The following is a 23,520-nucleotide window of genomic DNA, read 5'->3' as shown; positions in this document are numbered from 1 at the left end:
AGTAAGCCGGCGCACTACTATGCCTTTGTTTGAGTATCCTTCCGCCGACACATCTTTGGCTGTCCCGTAAAATACATTGCGGAAATACCGAAATACTGAACAGAAACAGAGACGTCCTATGACAGAAAGTGTTTACATTGCAATGTACGTGCTTTGTTTATTGATGAATGTCAATTTTACACTTTACCAATAACAAGAAGACCACAATTCTTCTTGCTGTATTAAATGAAGTGCGCAATGATATCTACCCTACCACCCCATCTCGTGAAAGGACACTGTAGGGAAGATAAACCATGTCTAGATCGTATTATGTGATTGTAATTATAATAGATCTAGTCTAGATTTATGAAAAGTTTGTATCAGAAAGGCTTTTGTTTAGTATGAACTGTTAATGAGTTGCAAATAAATTGCTAAATAAAACACACAACAATAAAACAGAATAAAAAAGCAAATAAGCAACAACAATCAGCACTTATGCCCAATTTAGTCTACTTGCCAGCCCATAGGGCCCCATTGTGAACCCGGAAATGTTGAGTACCCCAAAGTTTTATGTTAGAAATAGATAGTATGGGTCCCCAGTATTCAGAAACTGCCGGATGCTAACTTATATATATTGGGCAATTAGCATAACTGACATAATTAGCATAAATTAGCATAATTGCCTATATGGGCAATATTTCAACAAAATTGACTTGACTGATCTGGGCAATATTGGAGTGGTTTTAGGGGTTATGATGATGCTGAATCCATTTCTGACATTTTCAAAATTCAAAATGGCTGTCTAAACCGGAAGTGACCAGATGAAATCCATCAAAATCGGCCCACTGGCGGTTAAAATCTGGTCACTTCCGGTTTAGACAGCCATTTTGAATTTTGAAAATGTCAGAAATGGATTCAGCATCATCAATAACCCCTAAAACCACACTAATATTGCCCAGATCAGCCAAGTCAATTTTGTTGAAATATTGCCCATATAGGCAATTATGCTAATTTATGCTAATTATGTCAGTTATGCTAATTGCCCAATATATATAAGTTAGCATCCGGCAGTTTCTGAATACTGGGGACCCATACTATCTATTTCTAACATAAAACTTTGGGGTACTCAACATTTCCGGGTACTCATTGTTGGCAAGTAGACTAATTCCAATTCTATTTTTCATCCCTACCCCTACCCCTTAACCCTTGCCCTTGAAATGGAGCTACAAGGGGTAGGGTTGAAAGTCAACCACTGCGAATTGGGACACCACTTCAACAATCACATCAGTAGTCTCTGCTGGCTTTCACATAAGCAGACGTGACAAGCTTTTGCCACAAATCCTGTATTCAAAACCACGTTAACTTAATAAAATAAAATACAATTTAATGAAGACTGATGGGTTCATTGTAAAACATTTATTTATTAGTGTAAATGTGGTGGTTTCTGTATGTAGCCTAGGCTACAGAGCCCCAGGCAGTGCTGCTCCTGTGTCCAAAAGCTTCACTTTTAATTCAAACAAATTAATGCGACTGCCACAATTGTTACATTTCATCAATGAGACCAGCATTTATCTCCTAAAAAGAATGTAACTACCCGGCGGTAAACCTTTAAAAACCTGCGGGTAAGTTAATTAGCGATCGTCTTTTCTACCGGGATGAGGTCGGGAGGTTGGCCGGCTGACAAGCTCTCCGGACGGGGTGGTGTCTCTGTGACGAGCCGTTGATCTGCTCCACAGGTTGAGGTTCCAACGTGGAGCTTCACTTCTCCGAAAAACATCGGAGCAAACGTCTAAACAGCCGTCATTTGGATAAACCGACTGCATATTGGGGATCTAAACAGCTACTTTCTCGCATGAAAAAATATTAAAACTTAACAAAATGACGTAATAACAGCGCTACAGTGAGAAAAAAAACAGCTGCCGGTTGCCGCAAGATGCATTCTGGGAAACTTGCCATAGCCCTCGGTTTGTAGTGTGCCCCTGAAAAATCTCCGTTTCGAGGGCAAGCTAGCCCTACCACTTCCCCCTAACCCTCGTCTGAACCAGAATCGGGACACCCACTTCACGTGAATGCGCAAAACGAAGGGTTAGGGCCAAGGGCTAGGGCTAAGGGGAGAATTGGAATTCACCCTTAGGCTACCAGTAACATGTTGCGTGCCAGTTTCAGCATGTGGCAAGCATCTATTGTAACAAACACTCTCTCACCAGTCACTGGATGGGGAAAAGAGGTCTTCAGGGGCTCAAGAGGGTTTGCTTTGAGGTCACAACCGAGTTGGTTGCACATGCTGAGGTTGGTTGCATGCCCATCCATCGTCATGCAGATCACTCTCAAACCATGAGCATGAAGTTCCTCTATGGCATGGACAACCAAGACCTTTGTGTTGTGTTCTGGTGAGAGAGTCTTGGTAAAATAGTAGCCTAGCCAACGGGAGCTTTCCAGTGCCTACCACCATAAGAACGAGAGCCTCAGTGGCAACATCGGTCTCGTTTAATCCATTCCCCAAATCCACAAACCCTGACATTTTTTCCGTTTGTGGATTGTAGTGCACATGCTTTTTAATAGCCATGGCATCCAAAATCAGTGTCAGAAATCCATATTTAGCTTGGTCTTCTGTGCACCTTCTTCCTAGCATCTCCAACATCATCTTGTTGAGGCCAGGCTTCGCATCCACTGAAGTCAGCCACCTTTGAAAAATAAAATGTAGTAATTTGACCACTCTAACCCATTCAGAAAAAAACAAAATAAACAGAAACTAGCATTCTCCCCACACATTTCCCTCATAGACATATATGCACTCACAGACACGCACGGACACACACACTCACACACTAAAGAGACCACAATGTAGCTGTCGGCCTTTTTGTGTTTTTATCCCTTTGGCATCAGTTGTGTCGATGTATGTTTCTCAATCTCAATCAATCAATCAATATCTGAAAGCTCAAAATGTATCAGAATGCAGTGTGTAAGGTGATGTGAGCTTTTTAAATCAGTAATTTTTACTGTCACAAGTGGTTAATGTATGGCATGCGATGGCCACACCTGCAGCAATGTCAGTAACCTACAGTAGCCTACATTCCAGTACAGTTATCCTTGTTTAGATTACATTTACATTTTTTCTTAATTTCTTTGTATGGGTTGTTTGTATTGGTTGTTATATCTTTTTTGAAATAAAATATTTTCGCAATTACTTTTTTGGGGTATAGAACACCCATTTTTCAGAATTTTCCCGGTCCCTCCTTATTTAACAATCAGGCAACATGGAGAATACCGTTGCAATGTATGGGGATGTGGGAGAGGAAGATGATGTAGCGTCAGGGCAAACTGCCTCTGCTCTCTGGTGTACTCATGGCTCTTCTTTGCCAAGAGGTCTACCCGAAGATCTGAAATTCAGTAAGCATAAACTTATTAGTAAGACCCCTTTAAATAAAAAGGAAGAGAGTTTAACACAGACTATAAACAAAAACAAAAAATACCTATATAAAATATTCAAATTTGTATTTCCATTTTACCTGAGTAGCATTCAAGCTTGTCTTTCAGCTCTTCATTTATAAGGTTTTTCTCCCTCAGATCCTCGAGAAGAGCGTGTACATTTTTCTTCGCCCTTCGCTCCCTATTTCTCTTCTCACGCTCCAGACGGGGCCTTGATGTTCATGTGTTTTGAAAAATATGACATGCAAGTACTCACAACATTAGAATGAGGTTCAGCTTCATAGAAATGCTGAGGCAACTCCACTGGCAGGATTTCTTCTGCTTTAATTAATGCTTTTGTTGTCCTTGATGGTACTTGCTAAAATGTAAGAAACATAATACAACATTTAAAAAAAAGTTTTTAGCATTGGAAAGTGTACTGTACTTTATTCCTAAAGATGCGCAGACAGAAAAAAAGTTTAGAAAAGTGTGGCATTAAGTAGCTATGGAATGCTTACATGGACATATGAATCAGAAATTAATGAATTCATTAGCCCAATGCACACATACCTTTTGTAAATGAGATAGGAAGTTAAACACAGATGGCTTGACTTCATGTCTCAGCCGAACAATTTGCCCTGTCCTGTCAAAGTCATCTGGCTGGAAGTGCTCACTGCGCACGATCTGATATCACCAAGTAAACAACAGCCCAGGACTTACCCTAACCCTAAACGTAACCAGTTGGTTATAACAGCGCTCCTGGGCTGTTAATTACTTGGTGATATCAGATCATGCGCTCACTGCAGAGCAAGGACCTCTCAGTTGCCACAAAACCTTCCCGTTTCACTGCCCCTTGTTTCACTTCCCATTGTCTCTTTAAACTACTGTCTTTGGGAAACCTTAAAAATATGAGAAAAGTAGCGAGAGATGAAGAATCGTCTACAACAAAAATAATTCCATGCAATCCCTTCCCATGAACCAGTCTGCTACCCAGTCCTCCCATTAAGCTGGCCTGCTCTCCCTACCTTTCCTCCCACCAGAAGCTGCCTTCATCAGTTCTTGTTAACATTTCCATGTATCCAACATTCTGTGTTATAAACTGTTTTCTTGTCTGTAACAACATCTATTGCACGTCTGCCTGTCCTGGGTGAGGGATCCCTCCTCTGTTGCTTGAATTTTCCCTGTTAAAAGGGAACACCCTAAATTTGAGTAACCCTCAAAACCAAGTGTTAAGGGCTATTTTGTGACTTAGAAATGGGACACCCCTTAAATGCAGATAGCCTATGTCTGAATCAGGGCCCACGTTGTCTCTGTAGTCCCTGAAATGAAACGTTTTTTTTATTTTTATATTTGCACTGTTAACCCGTCCACTTTTAAAAGAAGTAATGTAATTTAAAACAGGATCGCAGAGCAAGCCGAGCCGACACTCTGTAGCCTGTGTGGGTGAGACTGGGCTAGAGCACCAGCCGCTCTGGTGTGATTACGTGAAAGGTTTCACGTTATAACGTGAATGTATCACGTTATTTCAAGATATGAAAGTATCACGTTATCACGTGAAAGTATTACGTTATTTTGTGATAAGATGTTTTCACGTTATAACGTGAAATTATTAATATTTTTTCATATGATAAAGTACCTGTTGAGATCCCCAATATGTGGTTTGTTTATCCAAATGACGCCTGTTTGGAAGTTTGCTCCGCCGCTTGCGGAACAGTGAAGCTCTACCTGTGGAGGTAGGCTACCGCCGCATGAGCGGATCACAGCCGGGCTGTATTTACCTCGAAAACGACTCTGTTTCGTAACGTTCCATTATTATCTCATAGCTTGGTGATTGTGCAGGTCACAACTTGTCCACGAAAGAGTTTTGGGATTTTGTATTTGATGAGTTTGATGAGGGAAACCAAGAAATTCCTTTAGCCTCCATAGCATAGCTCTGAGCAGCCTGACGCGCCGCTCCTCCGTTCTAAAAATAGCTTGCACCGACAAATAAAAGTAACGAACCTACTGCTATGACTGACTATAGCGATTATGGCAATGGGCCAATTTGCCAAAATGTTGAACTATCCCTTTAAGTTGAAAGATTGAATGAGATCATAACCTAGAATAAATTGCAAAACTGTCATTGACCCGGCTTGAGTGTGTGAGTGTTGCACAGGTACTGAATAAAATGTGCGGCTGCAAGATTCACAGTGCATCTATCTTACACAGTTTACACTGTTTGTGGTGCCGACACATTTCGAAAAGACAAATGCAAACACAAGGAAAGAAAAAATACATTTAAGGGAGAGTGTGTGTGTGCGTGACAAAACATTTGTGTGGAGTTCTACTTGGGTGTGGAAGGTCACTACCTCTATATCTGCTGCTTATGTGCAGGTTAAAAAAATGGTAAAATGGTCTGTATTTATATAGCGCTTTACTATACCTGAACGATACCCAAAGCGCTTTACAGTATATACATCACATTCACCCATGCACGCACACATTCACACACTGATGGCGGAAGCTGCCATGCAATCGACCCATCGGTGGGTAAGGTGTCTTGCCCAAGGACACTACGGCAGCAACCGGGACAGAGCGGGATTCGAACCACCAACCCTCTGATCATTGGACGACCCGCTCTACCACCTGAGCCACTGCCGCTACTTAGGTAGCTACTTGTTATTAAACTACTTACATACTGTTTCTTTAATGGAAAAACACATTATTAAAATTATTCCTGATTTTGAGTATGTATCATCTACATCTCTGACGTTCATAACAAACCTAGCCGATTGAAAATCTGACAAAAAATTAGCAAGTCGTGAATGTTATAGCAGAACATGCACCATAGGCTTACTGCTCTGAGGGAGAAAGTTGCCTGTCCCAAGATGGCCGCCATGGGGCTACGCCATGTCATTGGGCAGCAGTGGTGGGTGAGTCATCTATATATCTATGGGCTGCACCACCTCCATTGGGTAAAACACACCCCATACCTCCCCTAACCAGAGCCTGCGGGCCTGCCCCCTTGGTTGGGTTGGCCTTGGTGCTCCTCCTGGTTTGCCACAATACAGTCATAAAGCAATTGAAAATTTAGCATTTAACGTCTACTGTATTGTTTTGGTCTTAGTTGAGCTTGTGTGTGAAAGAAGTTAAAACAAAATTTAAATGTGTAAAATTTTGGTATTTTGTGTCAAAAGAACAAGATATGTGTTAATTGTATAGCCCAGACAAGGTGATGTTGTAACTGTGTGAAGAGTTTTGAACGGTCATAAGGATTGTAAAAAAAAAAAAAAAGAGAGAGAGAGAAGAAAAAGAAACTGTCAGGATTACCGTGGAAATTCTACTTTTGAGCTCCATACAGAATGGTATGAGAAAATAGTAACAACAATAGCAAAGACTGCAGTGTTTTGTGTAAAGCACACCAGTGCTTTTGTATTAATCAGAGAAAAGTACAACTGTTATGCATGCATTTGAGCATTAAATATGTTAAGTTACTGCACTGTATGTTGCTTCAATAAACATAGTTAAAATGGCAGTTTTATCATATCTGCTTAGGTGTGCGGTCCTATGTGGCCCTCGGTAGTGTCAACGAAAAATTGTGGCCCCCTCCATCATTTAAGTTGCCCATCCCTGCTCTAGATGATAGTGTCTTATACTTGGCACATCAGTGTGCAATTGGCATTTGGGTGTTTGTGTGTCAAGTTTTGAAAAAGTTACCAAAAGTAAAAAAAAAACTGTAAACTAGTGCAGGAACCACCCCACTTACTCTTTTTCATGTGAGTAACAAAGTGCTCCAGTAGAGGGAGACACTTCCCTACTATTGTCCACTGAGGAGCATGCTGACAGTGATACGTTTCAGAAGTAATTACATTACTAAATAGAGTAAATATATAAACATCTTAACCCTCTATGACATAAGGTTTTATCTTTTGGGAAAAAAATATTTAATCAACAAGGAAAACAGGGTCTCGGGCACACTGTCCAATCACTTGTCAAGTCAAGTAGTTTATTTGTCCCAACTTGGGCAATTTGGTTGCAGTCTAGGTGTTAAAAACATAAAAACTTTATTATAAGAGAAACAACGTTTCGGTCCTCAGGATCTTTTTCAAGCAGAGATTATCTTATTTTTTATTATATATAACACTTCATGCCATTTTTTTGGAGCTTGGTGGTCCCTGATAATATCCATCATATAATCATGCCCCCCCCAGTTTTAACTATGAGTCATGAAAGGAAGCAACAGGCAATAAGACTTTGAAATTGCTTTAATTATAGTTCCTGTTTGATCTTGGTATCTTGTATGGACATTTTTGTGCTGAAAAACATTTCACTTGGACTTGATTTCACTTGGATTGCATCACAGGATGTTGCTACGTGTCTTGTGTGGGCAGTATTTTGTGTGGGCAGATAATCAAACTCAGGGGCCGTGTTGCAACAGCCGCATTCTGACAAGAGAGAGCGAGAGCATGTTCCTTGATGGTGCAGCTGAGGTCCAGATGCTGGATCCTGGTACAGTGAAGACCTTCCAGGACCATGCAGACACTGTCTTTGTGCCATATGCAAAATGACTTTATGACTTTATTTCAAAGGATAGCCCCTTGAGATGTGCCATCTCATTTTCGAGGGGGTCCTTATTAACAACAAAAATACAAATCAACAGTACAGGTTTATAATAGAAAGTAAACAAAAAACATGATACAATATAGAGACACGGACGCCCATTCACACACACTCACACACTACAATGCTCCACCGATCCTAGCTAGCCCACTCCCTCTACATACACACACCGGCAAAAATAAATAAATAAAATAAAATAATTACAATAATTAATTAACAATGAGGTGTAATTAATTTAATTACACCTCATTGTCAGAGGAACCCTTTGCAGTAATACATAATACGATGGGCCTGTGTACACATAAACACACACATACACGCAGAGTACTTATACATGCACATACATACATACATCAGAAACAGGAGCAGGATGTTTGGAGGCGAGTAAACAGTGACAATTTAAAGAGATGAAAAGAGGATATAGATATAATTGAGCTAGGGAGATTATTCCAGTCTGCTGGGCCTCAGCATTGCATTTTTCCACTTATCGTCCCTGACACGTCTGCTGACTTACAACCTACTCCTGTGGTTGATGACGTGTTCCTTGATGGTGCAGCTGAGGTCCAGATGCTGGATCCTGGCACAGTGAAGACCTTCCAGGACCATGCAGACACTGTCTTTGTGCCATATGCAAAATCTCAGCTTGACAAAACTTGTCGTCTGCGACATCTACGTATATCCCAGAGGAGACGGTTGGTGCCTACCACTGCACTGCCAGATAACTGGAAAGACGTTCTGCGTGTTGATGAGAAGAAAACAGTTTGTTTGAATTTCTCTCCCAGCAAGTCATTTGCATCCCAGCCGATGAGGGCAAAGAAGTTTATACAATTCATGGCAGAATGGTGGCTCTGCTCTCCTGCCCAGTGTGACATGACAAATCTCACCCCATGTTCTCACGAGGAAGCAGACATGCTTCTGCATGTGTCAGATGCTGTTAAGAAGAGTTGCAAGAAGGTGACTATTCGTACTCTTGACACAGATGTTGTTGTCCTGGCCTTGGCCATATTTAGATCAAACCAGAGAAAATGTGGATTGCTCTTGTGGAGCCAACCTCAGATAGGTACATTGGTGTTCATGAAGTAGCCAACAAGCTGGATCCAAGTACCTGTGCTGCTCTCTGATTGTTCCAACTAACGAGACGTGACACAGTCTCAGGAGGAAAGAAAACAGCATGGGAGATGTTAGAGTCTTTCTTTTCTTTTCCAAACAACATGTATAGTTTTCTACTGAAATATATATATATATATTTTTTACATATCTTTGTTTTTAATATATATTTTATATTCTGTAGAAATGTAGAAAGTTTCATGCTTTAGTCATAAAATGCACAATATATATGAGCCTACCTACCCCACTATGTCTTATGTCTTAAATGTTAACTTTCTACCGTAAGTGTTTGAAATGAAAGAAATTTTATGAATAGCAATCGGTCCATCTTTTCTCTGTTCACTTTGTCATCAATATTTTCTAAAATATCTTAATTTAAACAAGCAGGCAGTGGTCTAGTGTAGACAACACCCATTTCATTTGAACAATTATCCTGAGCTTGTTTTGTTGACATTCGGTCATAGTTTTTATGGCACACTGTTTCAACTTTAGCTTCCTCACAAAGACATTTACCAATAGCACTGGGAACACCGGAGCGCCACAGCATACTGTGGATTGAATTGGAAACTACATGCACCTGCTGCCCATGAGGAGTGCCATCATCACAATAACAAACAGGTGGGTCAGAGTCAGAAAAGCAGAGTTTGAATGGTTGTCTGAGTTGCAGTATATAGTGGCAGATACCGCTGTACATCCAGGTCAGTGTCTTTATCATCCAGTTCAGTCCCTGTTTGATGATCACAGAAATAGCATTAAAGAGAGAGTAAGTGCAGCACACTCCCAAGAGCATCAGGAGACAATTGGCAACCTGGTAGGCCCAGGTGTCCTCGTGGTGCTCCCTCTGGCCGCTTACAAAATCTCCAAAGCCCACTGTGCTGAAAGCCACAAAGCAGAAATAGAGGGACTCTAAGTAGGTCCAGCCCTCCATGGCTGAATAAAGTGATGCAGCAGCACATGCAACCAGAAGGACAGCAACGAAAAGGATGAGAGATACTTGGTACACAGATGGTTTCCATTCTTCATTTCTGTTACCTTCACCAACTCTGTCTCCGAGTCTCCTTCTACGGCACCAGTATATCCGGAGGCTCAGTAATGCTATGACTCTCTCCAGGAAGAGATTGAAGAAGAGTAGGGTAGCTGAGCAACCCAGCAGCCCGTAGAAGACAAGCAAGATCTTCCCTGTCACAGTTGATGGGGCAGTCACTCCAAATCCTGTGAGAAACACATTAGGAAATGCAAAACACATGCACATTAATGTAAAACAAACAAACAAACAAACAAACAAACAAAAAACACACATGATAAATGATAATAATAATATATAAACTGGACACATGAATTTCTATATTGTAAAGTCTGGTATATGATTCAGTTACCTCAATTAACAATGCAAAGGTGTGCAAGTAATTTAGTTATTAATGATAATAATTTATTTAATTAGAAGCTATCCGATAAAGCACTGACCATTAGCCATTTCATTGCTGCATTGGTTGGTAGATTTAACTCATTTCCTATAATTATGTGTTACTCGCACAACCACAGCATACCAGCATTCAGGGCTGATCCTTTCTAGTCATACAGAGCCAATTTCCATTAAACCAGCTGTAGTGTGGCTTATTACAGACAAGACACATTGTTTAAATTTTTCAGCTTGGCAGCAGAACAGGTTGTTTTTTTTTAACACATGTTTTCCATCTTTCTGCTGACGTGAAATGCCTTTATATTTATAGAAAGCTAAATGAGGCACATCTGTCAGGTCCCATAGAGGAAAGTTGCAAAAGTTACAGAAAAGAAATGCAACAAAAATGTAACAAGTAAATCTTGAAAAAAATTTAACTACCACAATTGGCTTTTCACCATGAATGTGGTCAAGATTCCCTGAACTGTACTGTGACCTTTGTCATGCTGTATTACGCCATACAAGCAGTGTGGGATATCCTTCCTCACTTCCCTCCTTCCGTCCTTTCAAGTACATATTTTAACAAATTAATGACCGGATTGAAATGGAAATTGATTTGTGTTGTTAAACTTTTCCCAGGCTTTACTGGCAGTGGTTCTGTGGTATGTCATTCTCACAGAATAGCAATAGGCTACAGTTATTTGCCATTAACAAGCTCATTGTTGCTTTACACCATGTCCCACCCACTTCAAAAGCATCATGAAAATAAGTACCCAAGATTATAGCAGAAATGTGGTTTTCCCATTCATAACTGGGAAAACCACATATCTGCTATAATCTTCCTGTTGTTTCTATTCTATTTTTAGTATAACTATTGTTATATTATTGTCATTGTCAAAATAATACAGTTATAAATAACAATGAGGTATTGTTTAGAGCAGCTTAAAAAATAAATCTAGCTTTAAAAAAATCTCTCTCTGAACTATTAGTCACCAGTTGCACCTGTGACTCTTAGCTTTCAAATTGTATTGCACTTTTGGGGTCTCTTTTATTGTAAAATTTTTATTTTATAAATTATCCTTGTCTGCTAAATTATCATTGTCTGCTACCTTGCTCTTGCTATGTATTTTCGCTTGTTGTTGTTGTTGTTGATTGTTTGTTTTGTAATGCTTCCTGACCAGGACATCGTTGGAAAAGAGATTATCAAATCTCAATGGATCTTTCCTGGATAAATAAAGGTTAAATAAAAAATAAAAAATACTGATGCAAAACTAGTGCAAAAGTGCATATTACATTACATTAATGTCCAGAGGGGCCCAGTAGGAAAAAAGTGCATTTAGTGCATAATACAATACTGACCCACACATACACACAAACATTATTACAGCGGCAGAGAAGACATTCGATCTGAAACAAAGTGCAGTGGTGCTGTCTTCAACTGCCATCCTCTGTATCAGGCACGTGCAGAGGGGGGGGGCGGAGGGTGCTGAAGCACCTGCCCCTTTGATCCTTGATGCCCAAAGTGCCCTTTTGTTGGTGCTTTTTTTTTTTTTTGTGTGTGTGTTTGTGTGAAGGCCTGTCAGTAGCCCTTCAAGAATAACATTTAACAAATGATAATAATAATTCATGTTGCCTAAATGAAATGACCTGGCTCAACTTGGTAACATGGGTAACATCATCCACCAAGACGTGCCCCCGACGTGCCCCCGCAGCAGCAAGAGACTGGCTCGGCCCAAAATCCGACATCACACGTGCAACAATGTTGCATTTACGCTATGAAACGGGAGTAGTGACGGACTGGCCATAGGGGGATGTGGGCAAATGCCACAATGGACGGACCGAGACCGAGGTGACTGCGACCGCTGCGTGAAGATGCAGTCCTGCTGATGAGATCAAGATCAAAGTCGGTTGGGACCAGCTGTTTTACCGCTGGCCAACTGGCAAGTCCTCAAATAGGTTCGAATCTCAGCATAGGTAGAGCCTTAGTTAATGAATTTTACTTTTCTCATTATCATTATGATCACCAGTGTTTCCCACAGTGTTTCCCACTCTCACAGACAGACGTGTGCCCGCACGCGAGAGAGGCGGCAGGTTGAGAGGCTGACTGGCAGAGATGAGAGCTGGTGAAACGCTAGCATGATTCTTAAAAAACACCATCTCTCATCTCTGCCCACACATAGACAGACACAGGTTCACATACAGACAGGGGCGCACGGTAAATGCGCTGTATCGCGCTAATTGCCCCCCCCCCCCCCCCCCCATCGCATAGTCCGACCGAAAATCCTGTTATATATATATATATATAAATGCCTTTTTTTTTTTAGCACCTGCCCCTCGAAAGGTCTCTGCACGGGCCTGCTCTGTATGAACCAGAACATGGAGGCAGTAGACGGAGGTAGGTGCAGGTGATGTGTGGGATGATGCTGGTCACGCAGGATGTTATGTGCCTCAGACAGCGGGTGGTGTAGATGGTGCTGATCTCCGGGAGACTGGTCGCGATGATTCTCCCTGCTGTTTTCACCACTGGAGGGCCTGCTGCTCAGCCTTAGTGCAGCTCGAGGGGTTAGAACCAAAGTGACATTTTGGGCGAAAATGAGTTCTATATATCAAAAGAAAGGTCTTGATGAGCTCTATCCAATGATTCCATAAGGACCCATCTGAGATCAAACTGTATTGAATAAAGCAACAAAACAATAAAGACCTAACTCAAAAATGTGAGTAATGTTTGGAGCCAGAAGGGCGTAAGTGGACTTACGCCCTTCTGGCCCTGAAAAATACATGTAAATACATGTAGGACCCACATGTTTGTTCAGAGCCAGAAGGGCGTAAGTGTAGTTGTTGCCCTTAAACAGCATTGAAAATGGCTGAGAAAACTGTCTGAGGCAGAAAAGATTTTGATGAATATTATGAAACAAACTGATGAATCCTATATTAAAGAAGTTAAAGATGAGTCAGAGTTGTTTTTGAATGTATGCCCTCACAAGAGTGATGACAGTAAGACAGAATCATGCCTTGAGAGCCTTACTGGGGTCATCCCTATGTTCCCCGGCTCCTGTGTACCTGTTATGTGTGTGACTGGGCAACATAGAACCCTTTCAAAGAAAAAGGGTCCCATGTTCCCCGCTTTTCCCCAAAAAGACCAGGGCAACATGCCATTTTTTGTCCCATACCTGCAGTGGAGTTGTGACTTTGCAGATTTTTGCCTATTTTTGAGTGAGAAGTTGAGTTGTGACTTTGAGTGAGAAGTGTAATTGTCCCATTGGTTGGGTTTAGGCAATAAAGACAGGAGCTGGTTAAGTTTAGTACAGTAAAAAGACCAGGTAGAGGCTAAACAGGCCAGATAGATAGATAGAGTCCAGATAAGTAGAGAGAGTCAATCGACCGGCAACAGCGGGGAACATAGGACCCTTTTAAAATAATTAATGAATGAGTTACATGACATGACAGTGTTAATTATTCAATCAGTTCAATGCATTGTTCAGCAGATACGCCCAATATGTCCTAGAAGACTTGGAAATGTTTGGTGCCAAAAAGGCGTGTGACTTTTTTGACATATTTTTTTAATTTTAAAATGTTTAAGAACATGTTCATTGTGTTAATATGTCATAAGTTTATTACATAAATACTAATTCATATAAGCATGTCTGTGGTTGCAATGTTGTGGTTTAAGGTTAATGAATACAGTTGATTGAAGTCTGGTCAAAATTTTGTTTTGCCTCTCCTGTAAAGTTTGTCAAATGTCACTTACGCCCTTTTGGTTCTAAGCCCTCGAGCTGGAAAACCACACTGAGAACCCATAGGTCACTTGGTAGAAGTTCACCATGAGCTTCTGAGGGATTTGATTTATTCTGGGACTCTTGAGTTTCCTCAGGTAGAAGAGGCGTTGTTGGGCCTTTCCCACCGCTGCGGTGGTGTTTGTTTCCCAGGTCAGGTCCTCTGACACAGTCACACCCAGGAACCTTCCTTCCTTTCCTTTCTCTCCGTTTTTGGTTACCTATCTTTGAGTCATATTGCCTTCTCCACCTCCCCCGCTGTGGAGCTGTCTGTAACAAACCGGTGCACTGCAGCTGAACCATTTTAAGTAAATAGAGAGAGGGTGGGGGTGTGGGGGGCAGGGTAATGCACTTTTTTTGTGCACACCCGACCTCCTTCTCCCTCCGGTGTCCGGTCTCGGGCTGCGTCCTTCCTACTGTTTTCACACGGAAACGGAAACACACATTTCAGGACAGCTGCCGACGCTGATCACTGCCTGGAGAGTTTGAAAGTATAACGCAGCTCAAACCGACATATGATGTGTTTCAACAGGGTCAATATACCACGGAACTATAAAAAAAAGAAAAGAAAAGAAAAAAGAAGCACTTGTCGCGTTGGAGCTGAATTTTCCTCTGCTACAGCTGACAAGTGGTCGGTCACAGTCTCACAGTGCACCCTTCTTTAATATAAACTTCTCCCTCAAAGCTCTCTGACCTGACCTGCCCCTGAACATCAGGGACAACATGGACCTCCCAGCTAGCAGGGAACATTCCCTACAAGTTCTGTTTGTGTTTTAAAGAAAACATTTTCATCTAATGTTTAAAGTAGAACTATGCAAGCCCCCACAGTTCTGGGAGGCACATGTCACTGTCGTAAAAAAAAAAAAAACTCGCCTCCACCACCTTCTCCACCCCCTACACGTGCATGTGTTTACATTGGAAGCTGCTGAAGGTAGAGAGCGGTGTTTGCTAAGCCCTGCTAACACGGAGCTAACGCTAACACGGAGCTAACGCAAACACAGAGCTAACACTAACACGGAGCTATGCTAACACGGAGCTATGCTAACACGGAGCTAACGCTAACACGGCCACACACAGGCACAAAGACACAGACATACACACACAGGAATAAAGCAGGGTTGCCAACTCTCACGCATCTGGCGTGTGTCACACGCCTTTAGGTCCTGTCTCACGCTCTCACGCCACTCAAACAATTCTCACGCCAAAATCAAGCGATTTGGCAAAAAAATAAAAATAAATAAAAATTTAAAGCAAGCTTTGGCACTCAATAGGCTCTCTGATTGGTGTGCGCGATGCTTATCCGCGTGTCGATTGGACGGCTGCTCAAGCCTGTGATCACAGCACAGTAGGGCAGGGAGTTGTCGATCCACGACCCTGAAGTTCCTGCAGTGGAAACGCGCCTAAAATGTCAGATGTCCTCAACACGAAACACAAGACAATTGTCCTAATGGTGGCATCACAGCAAGCCTCTAAATTTAAAAATCCAAATAGCTTGGACTGGACCATGTGCGAAGGCTCCTAACATCTTAGAGTCACAGTAGATGAAATATTATTTTACCTCAAAAACTGATTTTTCTTTTTACTGTGGTTTCAAATCTGCCTACACGACAGTGAATGGCTTACTCAATTTGTGAAACCACTCTTGAGCTGCCATTTGTCAATTAGCTCAGTGCGATAAACAACGGTCTTTGGTTCCAGAGGTTGTGGGTTCAATCCTAAACTGATGCAAATTGAACATTATAAGGTTAACTGTCTTGTCTTCCTATTCTCCTGTTTGTTGCTCAGAATTGCCTAAATTTGCCCAAAAGTAGCCCGGACCCGACCCATCACTGCGCAGCAGCTATAATGATGTTTATTATTTAAAAAAATGTTCCTGTATTGTTAAATGTAAACAAAGATAGAACGTTTTAGATGAAACACTCTAGCAGAAGTAAGTGGTCCGGTCGTTTTCGCTAATGCTGCGTTCCAGGCAGGCTTTTGAAATCGTAAATTACAGCTTCAAGTCACAACTTACGACTTTGTAGCGTTTCAGGCAACCCACTCGTGTTTTTCCGACCTGTTTTACCGGTGAAAGTCACTATAACGGCCACTCGTAACTTCCGACCGGTGAACTCGTACCAGATCGAACTGGTACGACTTCACGGTCGGAAAAATACGAGTTTCCTTGAACGCACCATAACAGTCCTCGTCCCTACGTCACCACATTCACGGCGTCCCTTGGCTGCACACACAGCCCTGCATGCCGTTCTCTCTCCTCATTGGATAAAAACTGTAGGATACGATAAATGTTTTCTCCTCGGCTCACAGCAGAGCAGAGTGACTGACAGACCCGTGTTTCGGCCCAAACACTCTATGTAAGTGATTGCTGTCGGAAGATATAACTATTTAAGACTTATATTAACACAAATATATCACTTACTTCTGCTTTAAGGATGTTTTGGGGATGTTGGTGAGGTAAACAATTATATGCTCCTCTATAAAACATTACCTAAATGTTCCATAATAACAAAGGAAAAACATTATCAGAAAAACATTTTAAAAACATTTTCTGGATGTTATTAAGGCCTCTGATTGCAATATGTTATTTTAAAAACATTCTTACAACGTTATACAATAACAAAGAAGGAACATTCTTAAAGCAATATTTCAAAAATGTTTTCATGATGTTATGATGCTATACTTCAGATTACACAATGTTCTTTTCCAAAACATTTCTGCAATGTGATATGTTAACAAACGTAGAACATTTGTCTAAAACATGCTTAGGATGTTCTGGGGATGTTGTTGAGTTAATTGATTATTGAATGTTCTTCTAGAGAACATTTCCCTGATGTAACAGGAAAACTACAAAGGAACATTCTCAAAGCAACATCCAGAAAACATTTCGTTATGTTATTAAGGCCTCAGATTATATTATGTTATTTATAAAAAACATTCTTACAATGTTATATGATGATAAACGAAGAATATGCACAAAGCAATATTTTGAAAATGTTTGCCGGATGTTATTGATGCCTCAGATCACAAAATGTTTTTTTTTTTGTTTTTTTTACCAAATGTTCCTTTAATGTTTTATGTAAAGAAAGGAAGAATGTTTTGCATGTAACATTATGAGAATATTTTAGGGACATTGGGCCTCATTCACCAATATCTTCTTAAGAACCTTCTTAGATTCTTTCTTAAGTTGTTCTTAAGAAGTTCCTTAAGAAAACCCTACGTCAGATTCATCAACGCGTTCGTAAGCCTCAGAATTGTTCGCAGCTGTGTTCCTACTTGATGAATGCCATCTCCTCGTAAGTTGAGGGCGTGTGCCAGGTGAGTCTAATTAACATAGGATTAGCATAGGTAACCGCCCAATCAATGCCCGTAAAAGGGCATGAGACTGCAGGGCCGTGTGCAAACAGAGACCACAGGCACTGAGCAGAGAAGGTGAAGTGAGAAAGAAAGTTGAAATGCTCAAATGAAAATCTGGGAGGGAGCACCAGACTCCAAACGTAAAAAGAACTAAAGTAGTGAAGTGGCGCTACTGCGGCAGGAATGAAACTAAGAAACAAACAAAAGGCTTATATTTAGTTTATATTTTTATATTTATATTTATATTTATATTTAGGCTATATTTAGTAGCCAGCAGTGGATGCAGCTCTTCGGGTTGTTATCAGAGAGACCACACTCTCACGTGTGCCATCATAAATATCATCATATTATCATATATTTAAAAAAGAAAATAAAAACAGTTGTGTGTAGTGTGAACACTTAAAAAAAAAAAAACTGATATGAATTAAGTGTCTATAATGTTTTTTTTAAGAAACTGCAATGATTTGTCAATTATTATTATTAATATATAATTATTAAAAACATCATAAAAGATAAGAAAATAATTCTTATTCAAATCATATAATATCATACAACTGCAGAACAAAAGAAAACACTATAATCAGTTATTTTTGCAGAAGTCTCAGCACTTAAAAGTGCGTAAGTATACTCCTGACTGTTCGTAGATTTTGTTCTTAGTTAAGAACAAATTCTGGATAAGAAAACATTCATGAATGCCACAATCTTCGTAAAAACTTCGTAAGTAGGACTTAAGAACAAATTTGTTCTTAAGAACGGTTCGTGAATGAGGCCCAATGTTTAGATAACAGATTACAGCATGTTATTAATACAAGGCAAAAAAAAGGGCTCTCACACCATCCCAACAAATAATAAGTACACTGGACTTTGCTCCCTGTCGATTGGACCATTCTGTAACCTTGTGACATGCCAAGCTACTAGATGAGACTGTTGTTCACTCATGACGGACAAATATGGACACATGTGCAAACACACACGTAATCTGTATGTACTGTCTAGAGCTAAACTTCAGCTCTGTATACTACCTACTGCCAACATGTTATGTCAAAATGTCATAAGTAAAAGTATGTTATATCAAAATGTAAAAAAGCAAAAAGAAAAGACAAGATTATGATATGATTTGTATACTACCTACTGCTATAACATGTTATGTCAAAATGTCATAAGTAAAAGAATGTTATATCAAAATGCAAAAAGAAAAAAAGAGGAAAAAAAGCAAAGAGAAAAGATTATGATAAAGATTTTTTTTTTTTTAATTCTGTGGGTAATGGGGCGGGACTAGATAAGCTTTTGCTTCTCCCGCTTTCCCTTTCGGCCATGTGTATTGTATTATTTGAACTAAGATGAAGTGTGATGATGATGATTTAAATTGACATGCCTGAAATAAACAAATTGATTGATTGATTGATTGATTGATTGATTGATTGATTGATTGATTGATTGATTGATTGATTGATTGATTGATTGATTGAAGAAGGTTAGCACAAATCATTCTTGGGATGTTTTTAGAGAACGTTCCTCCAGAACGTTCTGTGAACTTAAAGAAAACTTCCCGCTAAGGCCTTGTCCACACGAACACGGGTATTTTTGAAACCGAACTTTTATGGACCCCGGTTAAAAAAAAATTTGCGTCCACACCACCGGTGTGATAAAAAATAACTCTGTCCACGTGAAACTGCAAATCCGTCTCAAACAATGTCATGTGCATTCCAAAGCAGTAGGTGGCGATATCACTAACAGGAAAGCAGCTGTAACTTGTACAAAGAGAGTGGAGGCTCAAACAGCTCAAACTGACCGGCACCGCGAGACGAGTCCGCACTACTAACACACCCCGCCCGTAATCTCTTGTTTATGACAGATACGAAAATACACAGATACACACATCGTAACGATAATCCATCGATCCACTGATGAAAGGCTTCATTGAAAACAAATGTACAGGACGGGAGGAAGCAAAACAGTGGGGAAGTGACCGCAATTTACAATTTGATAAAAGCCTGTTTACTCCATATCAACATTATGTTTACATATGGTAACCACGCGATTTTGGTTTCAAAAATACCCAGGTTCGTGTGGACGGGGCCTAAAACATCATTAAAACAGTAGCGTATAATGTTATAGCAATGTTTCCATTCAACATTTTAAGAAGGTTATCACAAAACGTTTTTAGGATGTTTTTAGAGAACGTTCCTCTAGAACATTCTAAGAATTTAAAGAAAACTTACCACTAAAAACATAATTAAAACATTAGGGTATAATGTTATAGCAATGTTTTCTTTCAACATTTTAAGATGGTTATCACAAAATATTAAAACTTCCCACTAAAAACATTCTAACAACATTATAGGTAACATTGTCAGAATGTTTTTAGAACAAAAACATTTCTAGCTGGGCTGCTTGTATGACAGGTTATTGACTTATTAATGTTAAAACATTTATAAAAATATACTGATTTGTTGAACATCATGCTGAGTTCAACAAATCACTATATAGCCTACTACTGTGATTTAGCTAAGTCAGGAAAGACCAATTAACCAAATATTGTGTTGGTCAAAATATAGTCTACCTAGAACAAGTTTCTGCCTGTGTTAAAAAAAAGTTGAAATATTTCCATGTATGACCCATTCTGGGTCACATTAGAAGTCAATTTAAAGTCAAAGAAAAATAATTTGGTGTTTTTACTGTTCTCAAATGTAAAAATCTCATTGTCTCATTGGACCCTTAACATTATTTAAGGCTTAAATAACCTGCTACTTAAACATTTTTCATTGTGCTCCTAAAGTAAACTAACAAATGTTCTGCTCTAGTGTAGAGCCCTGTAAGCAATGTGCAGCTTTTTATACCGAGAGAAATTTAGGTTTGCTGTGTATCAATTCACCCCAATTCAGGATTGGCTGGGAGTAGAAAGGGATGGGAATGGGATTCTGTAAAACTGGGAGTAGGAGGGAGCGGGATTTTTTTTTAAAAACTCACTTGGGATTGTACGGAGCCCCTTAGGGGACATGGGGGAACAAATTGATGGATGAAAAAATTAAAAAAAGAAATGTCTCTGTCGCAAAACATTCTCGAGATCCCGCAAAACTTTCTCGAGATCCCGAGAAACTACATCACAGACTATCTGTGAGGAGATGAATAAATAACAGATCTATGGACATTTCTCACTCTAACAATGGGCCTCATTCACGAACCGTTCTTAAGAACAAATTTGTTCTTAAGTCCTACTTACGAAGTTTTTACGAAGATTGTGGCATTCATGAATGTTTTCTTATCCAGAATTTGTTCTTAACTAAGAACAAAATCTAAGAACAGTCAGGAGTATACTTACGCACTTTTAGGTGCTGAGACTTCTGCAAAAATAACCGATTATAGCGTTTTCTTTTGTTCTGCAGTTGTATGATATTATATGATTTGAATAAGAATGATTTTCTTATCTTTTATGATGTTTTTAATAATCATATATATTAATAATAATAATTGACAAATCATTGCAGTCTCTTAAAAAACATTATAGACACTTAATTCATATCATATCTTTTTTTTTTGGGGGGGGGGCATACAGCTGCCGATATGATTTTTTTTTTCCTAATTGCGGGCTGCAACAGTGCACTTACTGTAAGTGTACACACAACTGTTTTTTTTTTCATATGTGATAATATGATGATATTTATGATGGCACACTTGAGAGTGTGGTCTCTCTGATAACAACCGAAGAGCTGCATCCACTGCTGACGCTACTAAATATAGCCTAAATATAAATATAAAAATATAAACTAAATATAAGCCTTTCGGTTGTTTCTTTGTTTCAATCCTGCCGCAGTAGCGCCACTTCACTACTAAAGTTCTTTTTATGTTTGGAGTCTGGTGCTCCCTCCCAGATTTTCATTTGAGCATTTCAACTTTCTTTCTCACTTCACCTTCTCTGCTCAGTGCCTGTGGGTTCTGTTTGCACACGGCCCTGCAGTCTCATGCCCTTTTACGGGCATTGATGGGGCAGTTACCTATGCTAATCCTATGTTAATTAGACTCACCTGGCACACGCCCTCAACTTACGAGGAGATGGCATTCATCAAGTAGGAACACAGCTGCGAACAATTCTGAGGCTTACAAACGCGTTGATGAATCTGACGTAGGGTTTTCTTAAGGAACTTCTTAAGAACAACTTAAGAAAGAATCTAAGAAGGTTCTTAAGAAGATATTGGTGAATGAGGCCCAATGCTTTTAGTGCCGTAGAGACGTGTTTACAGTTCATACGCGATATTGTTTATTGTGACAGCCGCGGTCTGATGTGAGACGGAGGGGGTCATCCCTATGTTCCCACAGCCCTATGTTCCCTCATTTCTAACTTTTGTCGTCACTGAAAATTAGGCCCTATGTTCCCTCAGCCCTATGTTCCCTCATTTCTAACTTTTGTTGTCACTGAAAATTAGGCCCTATTCCCACAGCCCTTTGGTCCCACCATTGGTTGGGTTTAGGCAATGAAGAAAGGAGTTGGTTAAGTTTAGTAAAAAAGACCAGGTAGAGGCTAGACAGGCCAGATAGACAGAGTCCAGATAGGTAGAGAGAGTCCAGAGGGAACATAGGGCTGAGGGAACGGAGGGAGCTGGGCATATTTGATTAGTGTAAGGCTCATTTGCATATTCAAATTCATTTTCAAAGAAACTTGTAATACAAAAAATGTTACATTTCATGGATACTTTCATCATGTAAAGTTTCATTGTGATGGGAGTAAAGGGAAAAAAAATAGCCCCATTGGGGTGTAGCTATTGTATTGGCACCATAGACTTTATACAGTAAATAATGATGCAAATTAAACTTCTCCAACTAGGATTTCTTAGGACTTTTAGTATGTTGTTCTAGACACCTCATAGAAATGATGTATGGTGAAAAACATTGTGTTACAATTAGTTCTATTTTTGGGTCCAAAATGAGCTAGATTGCCTGAACTATATAATTAGTGTGCAATCAGCATATGTTTTGCTGTGGAAAACAAAAACAAACAAAAAAAATGTTGTAACGTCACCAGACACCAGTGGCATTACATCATGAAATGGTCACGGAAGTTGTTGTGAAAAGGAAATTGACTTGGGCTCAGCGGTGTTTACACTTCAGTTTCCTTGGTGTCAGTGTACAGTTGGTAAATTGATTCTCACAGATGAGGCTTGTTTAATTTTTATCTTGGAGACATGTTTGTCCTCTATAGGTTTAGGTAAAATATTGATTTTTGACAGACTATAGTGAAGTTTGTTGGCCTTTCCAGATCAATGTAGGTTCAGGTAAGAATACGAATGAAAATTACTTTCTTATGTCTGGTTAGGTTCATATGATTAGTTGGATTGTAAGAGAGCTATGCAAACGAGTCAAATTCCATATAAATTGGTCAACAAATCTTATTCTGATCCTGATTCAAACCACTGTCCCTATGACTATGCTGTAGTAAATTATCTAGTGTTGCATATCATAAAATTGTGACAACTGTAGAATTCAAGTTGCAACTTGACAGGAGGGCCATATAAAATAATCAGATTTGGATGTGGGTAGACGATAATAGACCGTTCACTTTGACTCACCGATGGTGGAGACTACAGTTCCCACAAAGTAGAAAGCACCAGGGATGTCCCAAAGGGCTCTGCCTCGCTCTGTCCGGATACCGGCTGTCCTGGCTTCTTCATAGTGGCGCAGCAGACGTTTCAGGTCTTCACAGCTAATTTTATGCTCATTACTGAAGTCCCTTAGCCTCCTTTCCCAGAGTTGGTGGGCCTTTAACTCTGCTGGTCGCTCCAAGGAAGAAAATATAGCTGCACCAGCCAGCATGTAAAGAGCAATGAGCACACCGAGCAGATAGAAACGCCTAGTTTCCCTGCTAGGGATAAGGGATGGGCAGCAGCAAGAGAAATCCTTCTTCAT

At 40.0% G+C, this 23,520-nt stretch overlaps 1 protein-coding gene across 1 annotated transcript; it reads right to left on the bottom strand.

Annotated features, from left to right (window-relative positions):
• Positions 1-9,463: 9,463 nt before the first annotated feature.
• kcnk20 (potassium channel, subfamily K, member 20) lies at positions 9,464-23,520 on the bottom strand. Its single transcript, XM_085794532.1, has 2 exons — positions 23,184-23,520; positions 9,464-10,305 (listed from the first exon to the last, which is right to left on the bottom strand). The coding sequence occupies exons 1-2, from the start codon at positions 23,518-23,520 to the stop codon at positions 9,464-9,466; spliced, it is 1,179 nt and encodes a 392-aa protein (XP_085650658.1).

Source organism: Trachurus japonicus, chromosome 13 (assembly GCF_045865225.1).
Source record: "Trachurus japonicus isolate A0001 chromosome 13, Traja_1.0".
NCBI classification, from domain to species: domain Eukaryota; kingdom Metazoa; phylum Chordata; class Actinopteri; order Carangiformes; family Carangidae; genus Trachurus; species Trachurus japonicus.
The sequence above is the reverse complement of the archived record's forward strand: the minus strand, read 5'-3'. Positions and strand labels throughout refer to the sequence as shown.